At 46.9% G+C, this 16,112-nt stretch overlaps 2 protein-coding genes and 1 long non-coding RNA gene across 9 annotated transcripts in view; 1 reads left to right on the forward strand and 2 right to left on the reverse strand.

Moving 5' to 3' along the window:
* Window positions 1-975: 975 nt before the first annotated feature.
* On the reverse strand, window positions 976-5,039 carry OXSM (3-oxoacyl-ACP synthase, mitochondrial). Of its 3 annotated transcripts, none has more exons than XM_060149106.1 (3): window positions 5,017-5,039; window positions 3,398-4,511; window positions 976-1,450 (listed from the first exon to the last, which is right to left on the reverse strand). In XM_060149106.1, the coding sequence occupies exons 2-3, from the start codon at window positions 4,375-4,377 to the stop codon at window positions 1,048-1,050; spliced, it is 1,383 nt and encodes a 460-aa protein (XP_060005089.1). In that variant the 5' UTR covers window positions 4,378-4,511; window positions 5,017-5,039; the 3' UTR covers window positions 976-1,047. The 3 variants fall into 3 exon arrangements, with proteins under 3 accessions (XP_060005089.1, XP_060005088.1, XP_060005087.1); XM_060149105.1 differs by having other exon boundaries at window positions 4,929-5,027; XM_060149104.1 differs by lacking the exon at window positions 5,017-5,039 and having other exon boundaries at window positions 3,398-4,917.
* Window positions 5,040-6,042: 1,003 nt separating this feature from the next.
* Window positions 6,043-14,518, reverse strand: LOC132520818 (uncharacterized). 4 transcript variants are annotated; one of them, XR_009540616.1, is made up of 5 exons: window positions 14,464-14,518; window positions 13,188-13,539; window positions 9,196-9,230; window positions 8,550-8,665; window positions 6,043-7,834 (listed from the first exon to the last, which is right to left on the reverse strand). It is a non-coding gene; the product is annotated as an uncharacterized LOC132520818 (long non-coding RNA). The 4 variants fall into 4 exon arrangements; XR_009540614.1 differs by having other exon boundaries at window positions 6,043-6,340; window positions 8,550-8,715; XR_009540615.1 differs by having other exon boundaries at window positions 8,550-8,715.
* NGLY1 (N-glycanase 1) overlaps window positions 14,318-16,112 on the forward strand; it is a 63,111-nt gene continuing 61,316 nt past the window's right edge. For both annotated transcript variants that reach the window (XM_060149502.1, XM_060149504.1), the window contains exon 1: window positions 14,318-14,484. In XM_060149502.1, coding sequence (XP_060005485.1) covers window positions 14,354-14,484 — 131 coding nt within the window. In that variant the 5' untranslated portion in view covers window positions 14,318-14,353. The remainder of the gene's footprint in view (window positions 14,485-16,112) is intronic.

A 16,112-nucleotide genomic window follows, 5' to 3' on the forward strand; every position in this document is an offset into this window, starting at 1 on the left:
AATTGAGGGAGGATCCAGGGGCGGGTGGAGCAGTTACAGGCTCAGCCACTGCCTCACCTCAAGAAGTCAGCAAAGCCACAACACACGTGAGCTACAAAATGGTTGCTGCTTCACATCACCCTGCATATCTCCTACAAGACTCTCTCGTGGCCAGCCCTAACCAAAAAACATACGGTAGAGCCAATTCTGGGAAATGCGGCTCAGCCTAGCCAACTTGACACGTTACAAAACCATCGTTAACACACCAAACCTTAGATGGCTTCCATTACTCTCACTGCCTTAACAGAACTTAGAAGGTTCTTTGTGACCTGATTTCCACCAGGTCTTCTGGCTTTATCTCCTACTCCCATCTCAGGCTATAAGTATTGAAATATTTACATTTGGTCCTGAGGTTTTCTCTAAATTTCCTAGCCGTTCCACACTATGCCTCCTGGCTGGAATACTCTTCCTTCCTTCCCCTGTAACCTGACTGAGACCTTTTCACCCTTAGGAAGCCTGTCCTGACATATCACTTTATTGCTGGTGGCCAGTACAAAACCAGGTCCACAGCTGGTACCCAATAAATTTCAACTGAACAAACCATACGCCCAAGAGAATTAAGACTGATTACCACTGAATGAACATGACTGGAGACTTACGTATATAGGGGATAAAGTGCTGCAGCAAAGGCAATACGAGCAGCCCATTAACACATGGGGAAGGCTGTTACCTTCTCACTTTTGTGCCCCCTCCCCAAGAAACAGGGGGAAATGTCTAGAGACATTTTTAGTTGTCACCACTGGGGAAGGAGGTGCTACCAGAATCTAGCAGGTAGAGACTAGGATGCTGTAAAGCATTCCACGATGTATACGACAGCTCCCCTCTCCCCAACAAAGAATTACCTTGCACAAAACGTCAGCAGTGCCAAGGCTGAGAAACCCTGACAAAGATAACGCGTATCTGGATACTGATATATAAAAACATGCATTTACATAAACATATTATTTCTCAACTTAATGCAGTTTATAACAGGTAAAAAAATCAATATTTAATGACAGATGATTTGTCCTACATGCCAGCAATACAAAGTGTTGCATTTGTACCACCAAAACCAAAGGAATTGGTGAGTCCAATACATCTCTTCTCAGTTTTCCATTCCTGTGCCTTGAGTGGAACATAATTGAGATCAAATTCTGGTTCTGTACAGTCCAGGTTTAAAGTAGGTGGCAGTTTTCGATGATAACAAGCCAGGGAGGTAAAAGCTGCCTCAGCGGCCCCGGCAGCCCCCAGCAGGTGTCCTGTGGCTGCCTTGGTGGAGGAAACCGCAAGGGCGTGGGCATGCTCTTTGAAAAGATGTTTGATGGCTTTGTTTTCAGCAGCATCTCCCAACGGTGTGGAAGTAGCATGTGCGTTGATATAGGATATCTCTTCAGGCTGTACACCTGCATCTTTTAGAGCAGCAGCCATACATCTAATAAAATGAGAAAAGCAACTGAACTTATCGGAACGACATCTAATTTTAGCAAGGTATTCATTGTCTGTATGGCTTACGAAAAAGAAATATCCAAGTACACTGGATGAAAAGAACCCTTTATGCTCTAATGACAGAACAGCATCTTGGATTACTGTGTGAGTTGGAATGCTGTCTGCATGGGAATAACAAGGCACCCCCAGTACCCTGGACTGATTCATCACCATGACATAAACATACAAACCTATGGATTTTACAATCTCTAATAAAATGTATTTCCATTTTATTTGAATCGTCCTTTCTTCCTTGAGGAAAAAGCCACATAGACTCAGGCCTAGAATAATTTCTCTTCTAGGAATTGCTTTTCAGTGGGGTGTGTTGTAGAGTTAAAACGTGGAGAAAAAAATTTATAACTATGCTTTAATGTTTTCTTTCACAGGTAAATGTAAAACTTGGAATATGTCCCAATAATCTAAAAAATGTCTGTCCTATTACTTTAAGGCTCAAACACCCTTTCAAAAATTGTCTATTCAGGATATGAGAATTCTAAATAAATGAAGATATACAAAGCCAAACCCCAAGAGAAACAAATCCAAAAATAAAACACTTCTCTGGGAAAACCTCTGAAAATCTCATGGATGTTAACACCCTTTTTTTTAGTTGTTGATCTCTGGGCTGCATACATTTCCTTAAGAGGCAGCTCAGAGTATCATCTGAAGCGTGCTGGAAGGTTTCACCTAAACATAACTATTTCCTCATCTAGCTGACTACTAGGCTTGACATTTCCAGCACTAGCAACTACTCACTAAAACTCAGAAATATAATTCAGGGGTCGGTGAACTATGACCCTGGCCAGATGCTGCTTTTGCAAACACAGTTGGCCCCTGAACAAACTGGGGGTTAGGGGTGCTGACCCGTCACACAGTGGAAAATGCCCCTATAACTTTACCGTTGGCCATCCATTCCCCCAATTCCACATCCGCAGATTCAACCGACCGCGGATCCTGTAGCACTGTAGTATGTACTTAGCGAAAAAGACCCGCGTGTAAGTGGAACCGCGTAGTTCAAACCCGTGTTGTTCAAGGGTCAACTGTACTTTCATCGGAACACACCCATTCATTTTCGTACTGTCCATGGCTACTCTCAGTTACAAAGCAGAGTCTGAGTAGCTGTGATAGAGACCCTCGTAGCTGGGATAATATTTTTGGCCCACAAAGCCAAAAATATTATTTGTTCCTTTACAGAAAAGGCTTGCCAACCCCCGGCTAATTTAACTGGTTAAAACATAATATGATCTAAGCAGGCTAACCTATGAACAAACATACTGACACATAATGTTAGTGTCAGAGGGGTCTTTTGTTTTGTGGGTTTTTTAACTTAACTCACTACCTCTTTCACAATAAAAGCACCTTGCTTTTCCAAGTGCGGTCCTCAGACCAGCAGCATCAGCACCACCTAGGAGCTGGTTAGAAACGCAGCATCTCGAGCACCACCCTAGACCTACGGAGTCAGAATCCGCATTTTAATAAGATCCCTGGGTGATGAGAAGTCGCAGCAGAACCCTGCTGAAATGGAGCAGAGACCAGGTACACGTAGGACAAAGCGCTAACTGTACTGTGCAGGTCTGATGGAGGGCTGCAGAAGGGAGCCTGCTGACCCTGACGGCTGTTAAGCACAACTGAAGGGATGAAAATGTGGCAAAGTCACACACGGCCTTCTTCACAACGTTACTGGCCTTCGCTAAAACTCCAGATTTTGTAAGGATATTCACATGTTTTCAAATATTTCAAACGTGGTAAAGCAAAGAATTCAAAAACACTAGTTAGTCTAAAATGGGAACACAACAGAGATACAGTACACCAAGGCCAGATACTACAGTTTCCCCTTAGCTGAGACTCCAATAAAGAGTCTTACCTGAAGAAATGTGAACAAACAACCAGTCTTTACCTTAAGGCACCTTCTCCTCCAGGATCAGGGGCGGTTATGTGACTGGCATCACCTGAGAGTCCGTAGCCCAAAATCTCTGCATAGATCCGAGCCCCTCTTTGAACAGCATGCTCGTGTTCTTCTAGCACCAGCACAGCTGCACCTTCTCCCATCACAAAACCATCTCTCTTGGGATGGAATGGCCGACATGCCGACTTCGGATCAGAGTTTGTGCTCAAAGCCCGGGCTCTGGAAAACGCAGCCAGCGACAAAGGGCTGATGCAAGCGTCGGCACCTCCAGTCACCATCACATCAGCATCGCCGTGGGCTATGAACCTCAGAGAGTCTCCCACAGCATGAGCTCCCGTGGTACAGGCCGTGGACACTGCATGATTGGGGCCCTTGAGTTTATAGCGAATGCTGACCTGGCCTGCGGCCATACTGATCAGAATCTTAGGGACAAAGAATGGGCTGACTTTACTGTAACCTTTCGTCTGAAACATCAACGCGGTTTCAGAAATCTCTTCAAGGGGAACCATTCCCATGCCAATTGCAACACCAGTAGCCACTTGGTCAGCTTCTGACTGAGGATGCCAGCCGGAATCTTTCAAGGCTAACTCAGCAGCCCCAATGGCCATAACGGTGGGAGAAGACATGGACTTGATATCTGATTTGGGCACAAAGTTTTGTGCGTTGAATTGACCTTCGTCACAACCTCTTGGCACATAAGCTGCAACACTGCAAGGGACACTCTTATACTCTTCACCGACCAGTGAAACGATTCCACTCTCTCCCTGGATAAGACGATCCCACACCAGCTGAGTGCCAACACCCAGAGGAGTCACTAAGCCAATGCCTGTAACGACAACCCGCCTACGCAATCTGGGTGTTGGCACAGTTCCGAAAAACCTCCTTTCACTTATCAATCGCTGGCACAACCCTGTGTGTATTAGATGAGGGCTTGTAACTTTTAGGAAACTTTGCAAGCCGTTTGACAGCATGGTTGAGACTCGGAGGGTCAGAGACGTTCCGTAGCAGACCACGACACGCCCAGCAGGTACTGACTGTTGTTGAAATACCTTAAAGGCCTAAGAAACAACATCCAAGGTGGTTTTTCTCGGGTGCTTGGTATGAGCTGTTAAGGAGCGCAGGGAAAATAATGTTACATCACTTTTACTTATCAAACCACCTATCTGGACTCAACCCTTTTTAGACTCTCAGTACCCTCGGACATTCCAAGATCAAGAGCTGAAAAGACGACTCATTCGATTCACAACAGAACTTCACAATGAAAAATATACACGCACTCCTGGCCGGATATAGGCTGCGAAAAGCATCCTTTTTCAGGATTACCGAGGCCTTATTACAAAAGGCACAAAACACACTTCAGGGCCTATTATTTGGGGTGGTGGTGAGAGAACTTTTTTGATCAGGGTTTCGGGGACCGCGAAGGTCAAGGGTGGGGTGGGGGGGAAGGGAAGGGGGTGTGGCCAACTCCCCGCACCAACCCAGAAACCCGAGGAAAGCGTGGCGAGAGGAAAAGACACCTGACCCGGGTCCTCCACACCCCTCTCCCCACGCAGCGCCGATCCGACTCGGAGCTGGAGGGCGGAAAGAGAGGAGGAGCGAGCACCCACTACCTGCACCCGGCCTCCGGCGGCCAGCGCAGCCGCAGTCCCACGCGCGATGCGGGCGTGCGCACGCGCACAGCACGTCCGCGTACGTCCGCGCACACACACGTCCGCGCACGTCCGCGCACGTCCGCGCACACACACGTCCGCATAGGCGCGCACGCGCACGCCCGGCGTGCGCGCCCTCTGGGCCGGGCGCCCTTCCCCCGCGTCACCTTGGTGGAGGTCAGACGGTGAGGGGAGGGTCCGGGCGCCACCTCACCGACTCCAGCATAACTTGGGAACGAGCACGTAACGAGGGGAGATAGCATTTTTGCGTATCAAAAAGGGATCTCTTTTTTTTTCTTTTGCTAATAATCCCAGATATTCGCCTGTTGTGGGAAGAGGGACTCCGTCATATTCGCCTGGAATGCTAGGGAAGAATTAAAGAAGTTACCGTATCGTTACAGTGATCTCTGTATCGCCCAGAGTTGTTTATAATAGCAAAGTAGGACTCACCGCAGTTGTCTATTTTGTGATACATCTAAGTAATGTGCAAACATTTAAAATAATTTTATAAGTGAATATTTATTAATGTGGAAAGATGTTGATAATTTCTTAGAAGATCCAAGTAGTAACTTGTATTTTTCCTTTTTTTTTTTAAAGGGTTTTCTTGGGGGCGGGGTCTGGTCTGGTCTGCAAGCAAGTATAATGATTGCGGTGTTTTTCCCTTATTTTATTTTTTAATTTTTAAATTTTTTTGCCCACTCCTTGTGGGGTGCAGGATCTTAGGTCCCCGACGAGGGATGGAACCCAGGCCCCATGCAGTGGAAGCGTGGAATCCTAAACACTGGACCGTCAGGGTATTCCCTTTCCCCCTTATTTTTGCTTAGCTTTATTTATCATCTTCTCTATAGTATACAAACAATGCTTTTGTAATAATAAAGTTACTTTTACTTTTTGAAACTTATTTTCAGCTCTTGGGCGGTGCTCAAAATATCACAGCCAGTGTCTAAGAATGGAGACAAGAACAGAATAGAGAAGAATGTAGACATTTATTTCTAAGTGTTCGAAAAATTCAATAACTTTTATTTGCTCAGAGCTCACTGTGAATCTATCAAGGGAAAAATAACATAAAAATATAAAAAAGCAAGAAATCAGCAAGGTAGTATTTGTTTAGATGACCATCTGTTGCTCACGTGCTGACCCAGGTGCGTTTTGTGTCCTTCTTTCTTCTGTAGATAAAGGATTGACCATATAACCTGCATCTGAACCTCTCAGCGTATTTGTTTCTTTCTGGACAGTGTGCCTCTTGATGGCTTCCAAGTAGAGTGCTTTGTCTTCTTTCCCAGCTCTAGGGAAGAATTTGGGAGAAGCTTAGCTTTTCCTAGTTAGTACTGGATTTAAATGTGTCTGGAAATAGACTTTTTCTAAAGTAGTTCCCTAGTATGACCTTGAGTCATCCTTGATCCAAGGCCTATTCAGTCACTTCTTAGGATGACCTCCTTTCAGTGACGATAGAGTTACTTTAAGAGAAATTAAAACAAACGTGGTTATAAAATACAACTAAAAGTTAAGGAGTGAGAGGTACCCAAACTTGCTCTCTCCTCTCTTCATGGCTATATAATATTTTAAAATCATAGTGCGAAAAGTCCTAAAATATTTTTTGAAGCCAAACTCATATGAAACACAGTTTTAACATGCTGTTCTTTTTTCTTTTGTAACATCACAAAATTATCTTGGATAAGAAGTGACAAGTCAATTAAAATATTGTAGAGGGAATTCTCTGGCGGACCAGTGGTTAGGACGCCCCGCTTCTGCTGGTTGGGGAACTAAGATCCTGCAAGCTGTGCAGTGTGGCCAAAAAATGGTAAAAAAAATTGTAGGAAAATAAAGCCACCAAAAGTCTTTTCATTTTTATTTCTACCTCTGATCTTTCCTTTGGTCTGGAAAGGGGTGAGAGGTTTTATGATATTCTAATAGCTATACTGTGTGATTTAGTACCATATTCCTTGTTAAAATACCATGGTGTTTTAGCTAAAGTACCAAAATCTTCAAAAAGGCTCCACTTGCCATAGCCTCTTGTTCAGACATATGTTTACTTAAATTTTTTGTAATATGATTCAAAACTATCTTTCCAGATATAGTTCCCATTCTCTATTAAAATAGATTTCCACCCAAGATGGCTGTTCTCTTGCACTCTGTACATCCTCTGCCTGACGAGTGCCTGCTTCACCTACACCCTACTCACGTGACTGACCTTCCTACAGACTTGCCCCCAGCCCCAGCTGGTGACTAATCTTTAGATCAGAACCTCTGTAATGTGAGAGTTCATCAAAGAAGAAGTGAGAGGCGTGCCTCACTGCTGGTAACCGATGAGCCAACCTGACATCAATTCCCCTATAACTGGTAACCTCCCCCTCCCCCTGGAGCAAAGACTGCTGCCATGTCCTGCCCACCGTCTGCTGCAGACGGTGGGGTGTCACTCCACGACCTTGCTTCAGACATGTAAGATCCCCCCATCCACTAAACCACTGGTGTCTCTGTCACTGACTCTGGGCTCTTTCTTTTGTCTTGAAGCTGGGTAAGCCCAGGGCTTGCAGGCCTGTAGGGTGCAGCCCAACACCCAGCAAAAGTGATCTTATCATCTCTAGGTTGACTTCAGCTTGTCTTTTTTCATCTCTGTATCTTTGCTTGTACTTTCTTTTGTTCAACATTCATTTTCTTCCTAAGCTGTGCTAGAAGCTGGCATATGAAAATGAATAGGGTATGGTTCTTGCTTTCAGGAAGTTCATAGTCTAAGGAAACAGCCATGGAGACAAATATGTGCAAACCACTGAAACAGGTGCTGGAATAGAAGAATATGACAGAATTATAAAAATACAAAGGAGACAACGGGGTCAATACTACCTTCCAAAGTCAGGAAAGCCTTCAAAAAAGTTGACCTTTGAACTGCATCTTGAAAATGAGTACATGTTTGTCTAGTAAATTTGGTGGGAAAGGGCATCCTGACAGAGTAGAACAAAGGCCTGGATACCTGATATCTTCCACAAACTGCTAGTAGTAGTTCAGTGTGGCCAATGCTGGATGTGAGGTGTGGGACAAAGCAACAGTGAAAGCATGAGAGTGAAGCAGGGGCTGATCTGAAAAAGTCTTGGATGTTGTGCAGAAGACTTTGGATTTGATCCTGTAGGTCAGAAATGATATGCAGGCAGCCCTGGTCTAACATGGACTGCAACATTCTTTTATTGAATCTAAATTCCTCTAGGAAGGAAATGGTAAACTCTCTCATTCCCTTCACCGGACTCTCTGCTAGTTCTTTTGTCTTGAACAAAGCCACTGAGTACATTCAAGTTTCTTGCCTGACTCGTGACATCATTTGGCGGTAGAGTGTGTGTTGCTGAAATCAGGCCTCTACGCTGGTGCCAGATTTAAATCCCAGAGACAGAGTTTTGGGTGAAGCAGAAAGAGCTTGATTGCTTTGCCAGGCAAAGGGGGCCACAGTGGGCTCGTGCCCTCAAGACTGTGCGCCCCGCCCTGGAGGGGGTCGAGAGGAGTCTTACGGTGTTCAAGGAGCAGGGCGTGGTCAGCTCGTGAACATTCTGATTGGTTGGTGGTGAGGTAATGGGGAGTCGGCATCATCAGCCTTCTGGTTCCAACCGGTCTGAGGTCTACATGCCTGTGGGCAGCAGACAGGTAACATCCTCCACCTTGTGGGGTTTTCAGTATCTGCAAAACAGCTCAAAGGATGTGGCTCAGAATATTCTTTATAGTCCTGGAGGAAGAACTAAAGGTCCTTGACTCTGTTTAATGGCTAAAGTATTGTTATTTGGTCTTACTTGATTGTCTTCCTTTCTTTCTGCATTTTCTCACTTCTCTGATTATTCTTCAACTAAAGTTTTTCTACAAACAAAAGGCAGGTGTAGGATGTGGGTGGAGGTCTATTCTGGGAAGGCCTCATAGGGTCCTGCTCAGTTACATGTGGGCAAGGGGTAGCCATAGAAAACGTTTCAGCAGAAGAATAACATGATCAGATGGGTGGTTTAGAAAGCTCATCGTTGCAGCATGTGCAGGGGGATTGGGGAATGTGGGAGTGGACATGGGGAAGAGAGTTAAGACTGGTGAGGCTCTACGGAGGGGATGAATTGGGGGCTTGGGGTTGACATATGTACACTACTATGTATAAAATAGATAATAGTAAGAACCTACTGTATAGCACAGGGGACTCAATGCTCTGTGGTGACCTAAACGGGAAGGAAATCCAAAAAAGAGGATATATGTATACATATGGCTGATTCACTTTGCTGAACAGCAGAAACTAACACAACATTGTAAAGCAACTATGCTCCAATAAGTATTAAAAAAAAATTTAAAAAAGACTGGTGAAGCCCTAAACTAAGGCAGTGGCACGGAGGAGAGAGTGCTAGGATGCTGTCCTTAATTAAATGTGTGTTGGGGGCATTTCCTCCCACAGCTGGAAAGTCCTGCCCTTCCTCATCTCATTAACCTCCCAATTTAAGGGTTCTTTTCAAATTCTTCTTCCATGAAACTGCAACCACAGAGGAATTTTCCTTCTTCTAAACTAATAGTTCTCCAAATTTACCGTGCACCAAAATCACCTGAAGGGCTTACCACACACATTGCTGGGCCTCATCTTTTTTTTTTTTGCGGTACGCGGGCCTCTCACTGCTGTGGCCTCTCCCGTTGCAGAGTACAGGCTCCGGACGCGCATCCTCAGCGGCCATGGCTCACGGGCCCAGCCGCTCCGCGGCATGTGGGATCTTCCCGGACCGGGGCACGAACCCGTGTCTCCTGCATCGGCAGGCGGACTCTCAACCACTGCGCCACCAGGGAAGCCCTGGGCCTCATCTTTAATGGTGGGGCTTGAGAATATCCTGATAGTTCCCTGGTGATGCTGATACTGCTGGTCTCACCAGTGCTCGAACTCGATGACTCTTATGAAGGCGGGGCCTGTGCTCATCTCCTCCCCTGCTTCACAGTGTGTGGCGCACGGCCATTGGCTTCATAACTATTTGGTGAATGAATGAATTACAGAATGAATTAATAAACACATACCCTTATGCATATACCACTTTGTGCATTTCTTACCAAATGATTTTTTCACAGTAACTCTGTTTCATCAACTGAAGGGCTATCTGTATGTAAGGTATTCTTATTCATTTTGTCCTTCCTACTAGATTAAAAGTTTCTTATGTCATCCATCTCAGACTGCTTTGCATACAGCATGTGCTCAATAAATAATAGTTGCTTAATTACTTAATACAGTCACACAGTAGTGAGCTACCACATCAATTCCTGAGAGGCTTTAACCCTTCTCCTTGCCAATAACCTTTACTGAGGTCAACATTTTCTCTTTTTTTAAAAATATATTTATTTATTTTTGGCTGAGTTGGGTCTTTGTTGCTGCCCGCAGGCTTTCTCTAGTTGCGGCGAGCAGGGGCTACTCTTCTTTGAGGTGTGCAGGCTTCTCATTGTGGTGGCTTCTCTTGTTGCGGAGCACGGGCTCTAGGCATGCTGGCTTCAGTAGTTGTGGCTCACGGGCTCAGCAGTTGTGGCTTGCGGGCTCTAGAGCGCAGGCTCAGTTGTCGTGGCACACGGGCTTAGTTGCTCCGTGGCATGTGGGATCTTCCCGGCCCAGGGCTTGAACCCGTGTGCCCTGCGTTGGCAGGCAGATTCTTAACCACTGAGCCACCAGGGAAGTCCCAACATTTTCTTTTTTATGACAAAACCTATCCTGGGGAAATTTCAGTGAGTTATATCTTTATTTCATTTTAAGAATAGTGCCACCATATGTCAACTCTAAAGATGATGTTCTTAACAAAGCTGGAATCCTAAAAAGAAATTCATTATCTTGAAGCAAAAAAAAAAAAAAAAAATCAAGTGAATGAACAGGAAGTTCAAAGCTGATTTAATACTAGAACATCCTTTTATGTGTTTGGAGCAATGGTGGGTATAAAGAGATTGACTAGCTTAAAACCTTTAACTTTTCTAAAGGAAACTGAAGAATCAAAATACTTTCAACTTGACTTAAGTGGAAGAAGCAGACAGGGAAAAGAATGGGCCAAGTCCCTTGTTATAATAAATTCCCTTAATAGCTTCATAGATGGTGGTATCCAAGAGAGAGAGTAGTTACTCAAAGTAAAGAGTAATTGGGGGGCTTCCCTGGTGGTGCAGTGCTTAAGAATGCACCTGCTGATGCAGGGCACACGGGTTTGAGCCCTGGTCAGGGAAGATCCCACATGCCACGGAGCAACTAAGCCCGTGTGCCACAACTACTGAGCCTGCGCTCTAGAGCCCGCGAGCCACGACTACTGAGCCCGTGCCCCTCAGCTACTGAAGCCCGTGCACCTAGAGCCCGTGCTCTGGAACAAGAGAAGCCACTGCAATGAGAAGCCCGTGCACCGCAACGAAGAGTAGCCCCCTCTTGCTGCAACTAAAAAGAAAGCCTGCACGCAGCAATGAAGATCCAACGCAGCCAAAAGAAATAAATTTTTTTAAAAAAAGTAATTGGGAAGGATTTAAATTTCAGGTGAATTAAAATAAACAATAATTTAGTGAATTACCATTGAAATGAGGATTTCTATGATTTTATGGACTGTACGTTATTTTAACAGCATTAATTTTATGGCATTGGTTCTCACACTGTGGTTGCATGTCCCTCACAAAAGTACCTTAAAGCCATTATCTACTCAAGGGGAAAGCTAAGTTGATAACATTCTATTCCTCCCCCACCACAAGAGCATTCCTGCTTCAGTTCTAGAGCGCCTCCACTTTGGTGTTTTGTATATACTAGGTTTCCTCCTAAGGGTTTATTTGAAAAAAAAAGTGTTCTGTAGCCTTAAAAAAAGTCATAAATACTAGATAGTATATGATAACCTTATACAATTATTATAAGAATAAATGAGTGTGCTGATGGAAAGAAGAAACTCAAGGGGAATACTGTTTGTGATAGAGACAGCTAGTTACATCCCAGGCCTCCCACCTCCCATCCCACAATTCCCAGAGTTGTGGGTGGTGCCTGTCCAGCTAAGGACTACATTTCCCAGTCTCCCTCCCTTTTCATCTAGGTGGGGCTTCATTTTCACTAATGATACAGTAGAGAAAACGCTGTTTGTCATTTCTGGGCCCATGTGGTTAAAAAGCAGGTATGCGGTCTTTCTGCCCAATCACTAACTAAATGCAAAAGTCTCTGTGGCCATATAGCAGTAGTTAGCAAACCACACGCTAAATCCAGAAGGCTGCTTGTTTTTGTAAATAGTTTCATTGGACATACCCATACACATTCATTTTAAGTACAGTTGACCCTTGAACAACACGGGTTTGAACTGCATGGGTGCACTTATATGAGGATTTTTTTTCAACAGTAAATGCTACAGTGCTACATGGCCCACTGTGAGTTGCAACCTCAGATTCAGAACCACAGATACAGTGGAACCTCAGATACAGAGGAAGTTATACACAGAATTTGAATGCTTGGAGGGTTGGTGCCCACGTTGTTCAAGGGCAAACTGTATTGCCTATGGAACAACTGCAAAGGCAGAGTTAAATAGTTGAACCAGAGCCCCTATGGCCACAAACCCTTAAACATTTAATATTTGGTCCTTTATAGAAAATGTTTGTTGACTTCTATGGGGGAAAGGAGCCTGGGGCCCTGCATCATTATCTGGAGGAAAGCTGCTCACTGACAAATGATACCTCTTGTATGAACAAGAAAGAAATTTCTCATGTTACGTCACTGAAAATTTCAGTTACGGCAGCTAGCAACACACTATCAGTTAAACACTATTCTTGGAAGCTGGTCCAAAAACCTACATATTTATTAAAAACTTCTCACATATATCTGGCAAGTGAATGGTAACTGAAGTGGGTGGTTATTGCTCAGGGTCTTGCTCAGAGACATTGGAAGAAAATTTCAAATTTAAAAAGCGAACTGAAGATAAAGCATCAAGATTATTCAAAGAAGCTACTTAGACAAACAACTTTTAAAAATATATAGTGTCAAGAAAAACATTTGTTGAGGTTTGGAAAAGAAAGAAGGCATTGGTAAAGTACACTTTCAAGGTCATGGAGAAGTAGATGATGGATTAAAGATGTTAGGATTCTTCTTTTAAGAGGAATAAAGGACGCTGATCACAGGATCTACCTGCGAAACAAGGTCACAAATTAATACGTACACTTACTGCATGGGATGCATAATTTTGCTGTCTTTCCTTTCTCCTCCATTCCATTCTACTTTGTCATTATTGGATATGTGTTTTACTTTGGTCAGTGGAGTCCACAACCCACTATGTTGCAAACTGCAGTTTTGAAAAAAACTTCTTTACAGAGGCATCATATTCTCTGAGCTGGGACTTATGCAAGAGATTTTCAATCATTTATCTAATTCCAAAAAAAATCCATATAGGAGAAACCCAGCAGAGTTTATGTGTTTGGTTTTGAACGTGGTTTTCTGCTTCCCTCTGGGGTCTTTCATCCACATTGACTTAGGAAGGCCTGACCATCTGCGAGGAGGAAGCTGTAGAGTAGTTTCATCTGGGGGCAAAGGGGTGGTTGGAATATAGGGGGTTTCTCCACCGTCTGGCTGGATCTATTGAGGCCGGCCCCGAGGCGCCGAGGAACCTGGGTTCCTGCGATGCACCAGCCAGCACCCCCTACTCCTGCGCGAAACCCCCGCCCCTCCACCCCACCCCGCGGTCCAGACCACCAGACACACATGGGCAAAGCCCCTCGGTCCAGACGACCAAGACCCACACCCCAGCCTGGTCGAAGCCCCCAGGCCCTGACAACCAGGTCCCTGTCGGCCCAAGCCCCCAACGGCCCCAAACAGCCCCCAGCTCCTCCCAGACGAACCCCACCGGTCCCGGATACTAGTCCCCGCCCCCTGGAGACCAGCCGTCCCCCTCACCTCCCGCCGAGTCCCCAGCCCAGGATATCAGACGCCACCCCCCTGGAAAACCCCCCGTCCCCTGGAGACCACCCCCCACACACGAGCCCTGCCCCCCCAACACGAGCCTTGCACGCCCCCCGCCCCGGAGACTAGTCCCAGCCCCTTCCCACTCGGCCGGGCCCCGCCCCTGGAGACCAGCCCCTTCCCTCTCGGCCGGGCCCCGCCCCTGGAGACCAGCCCCCTCCCTCTCGGCCGGGCCCCCGCCCCTGGAGACCAGCCCCTTCCCTCTCGGCCGAGACCCGCCCCTGGAGACCAGCCCCCTCCCTCTCGGCCGGGCCCCCGCCCCTGGAGACCAGCCCCCGCCCCCCGGCCGGCCGCAGAGCGCGGCGAGCTGAGGCGCCTGCTCAGAGCGCACGCGGTGCGGGCGGGGGGAGGGGGGTCACGGCCGCGCGCTCGAGTATGGCGGCGGCGGCGCTGGGCGGTTCCTGTGGGTCCGCGTCCCCGGCGGTGGCCGAGCTCTGTCAGAACACCCCGGAGACCTTCCTGGAGGCCTCCAAGCTGCTGCTCACCTACGCGGACAACATCCTCAGGTGCGGGGCCGCGGGAGGGACGCGTGCCAGCGGGCGGGGCGCGGCGCACGCGCGGCCGGGTTTGGGGGCGCCCGGCCGGCCCCGGGGGCGCGGAGGCCGGGAGGGCCCCGGGCCTGGCTCCCGCTCAGGGGGGCGGCGGGGCGGAGCTGGGGCCGCCCGCCAGGGGCCTGGAGACCCGCCCGGCCCAGCCCCGCCGGAGCGGAGGGAGTCTCTGCACCTGTGACCGGACACCTGCTGTCGCGGAGCCCAGGGCGAGCCGGGTCCCGGGACGCGCGGGGCGGAGGAGGGGAAGGCGCGCCCCGGGCTCTGGCCTCGGTCCGGCGCTTGAACAGTCTTACGTGTCAGGACAGGAGCGGCGACAGCGTTTCATCCCCACTGCGTGCGTTTTACCCAGCAGCAGCCTTCAGTTGCCATTGGGCTTCTCAGAAGTTTGCCACGGACAAGATGTTTTCTTCCCAGTGTTTTGTGAATATCCTAATACTAGAGCCTAACACTACCGTGGTGTTTGTGAGGATAACCTTGGCTAAGAGTAGTTTGTTTCCTTTTCCTCTGAGCACACTTCTAGACCTCAGAGGAACCTTACAGATTTGGGGAATTGGGAAGTAAGTTTTATTAGTCATTTTGAAGCATTACGTCCCTCCACTCTTAGATCAAATGATGTGGTGTCCTGAGGGACGGGATGTGTGGGGGAGGGAAAAGGAGCCCCACGTGCCTCCGCCTTAGTGCTGTTAGCTCGTTTATCAGGGCGCCGTGATCATATAGGCTCTGCCCCCCGCCCCCCAGCCCCTGGTGCGCTTGCTTTTCTAAGGGGTGGATGTATTGGCCTGAAGTCTAAAAGGAGATCCTTCGCAGTGTCAAGGTTATAGATTTCACGTGACCCAGTTTTGGAGACCTTAGTTACAAGTGCAGTGTCTTAACCCATGGCAGTTTTAATATGGCTCATATAGGCAACATTAATGATTTAAAAAGTGAATTGAAAGAAGAACATATTGAGCCCTTGTTGTGTGACAGATGCAGAGAGGGATGCAGCATGTGCACTGTGCACAGCTGCACAGTTAAGACCTATATGGGGACCGCCTTCCTCCTCTGTGGCACCCTCTCAGCTCACCTTCTCAGCCCTGGGAGATCTGACAGCTCTTCAGAGCGTAAGGATGCCAGAGGATTCTGCACAGTGAACTCCGAGGCAGAGTTCTCCAGAGGCCGTCAGCTAGCACCTACCATCTGGAAAGCCACCAAACTATTTAAACCCCATTCTTCAGAAAAGGGAGTTGCCCTTGTAATGAGGATTCACTTCTGCTTTCAATCCAGGGAAACCACAAATGCTGAGATCAAGGTGTTTTGAGGAAGGAAGTCTTTTCCATCATTATCGTCATTATGAGTGTTTACCAAACTCATAGAAGAAACGTGGCATGCTGTCAGTGTATGTTATAGTCTCTACGATGGCTTATGTTTTTTATCTTAAAAAGGTTTTTTATCCAGAAAGGGAATTAGGAGTCTGGAACTCATATAAGTGGAGATGGTATGAAAAACTACCCTTTTTAGTTTGTCTTAAGTAATAGTATTAGTTCCTGCCCTCATTCTTAGAGTTCAAACTCGTTTGGTCTTCAGAGGGGGGGAAAAAAACTCAC

The sequence above is a fragment of the Lagenorhynchus albirostris genome, chromosome 5 (genome assembly GCF_949774975.1).
Source record: "Lagenorhynchus albirostris chromosome 5, mLagAlb1.1, whole genome shotgun sequence".
Lineage (NCBI taxonomy): Eukaryota > Metazoa > Chordata > Mammalia > Artiodactyla > Delphinidae > Lagenorhynchus > Lagenorhynchus albirostris.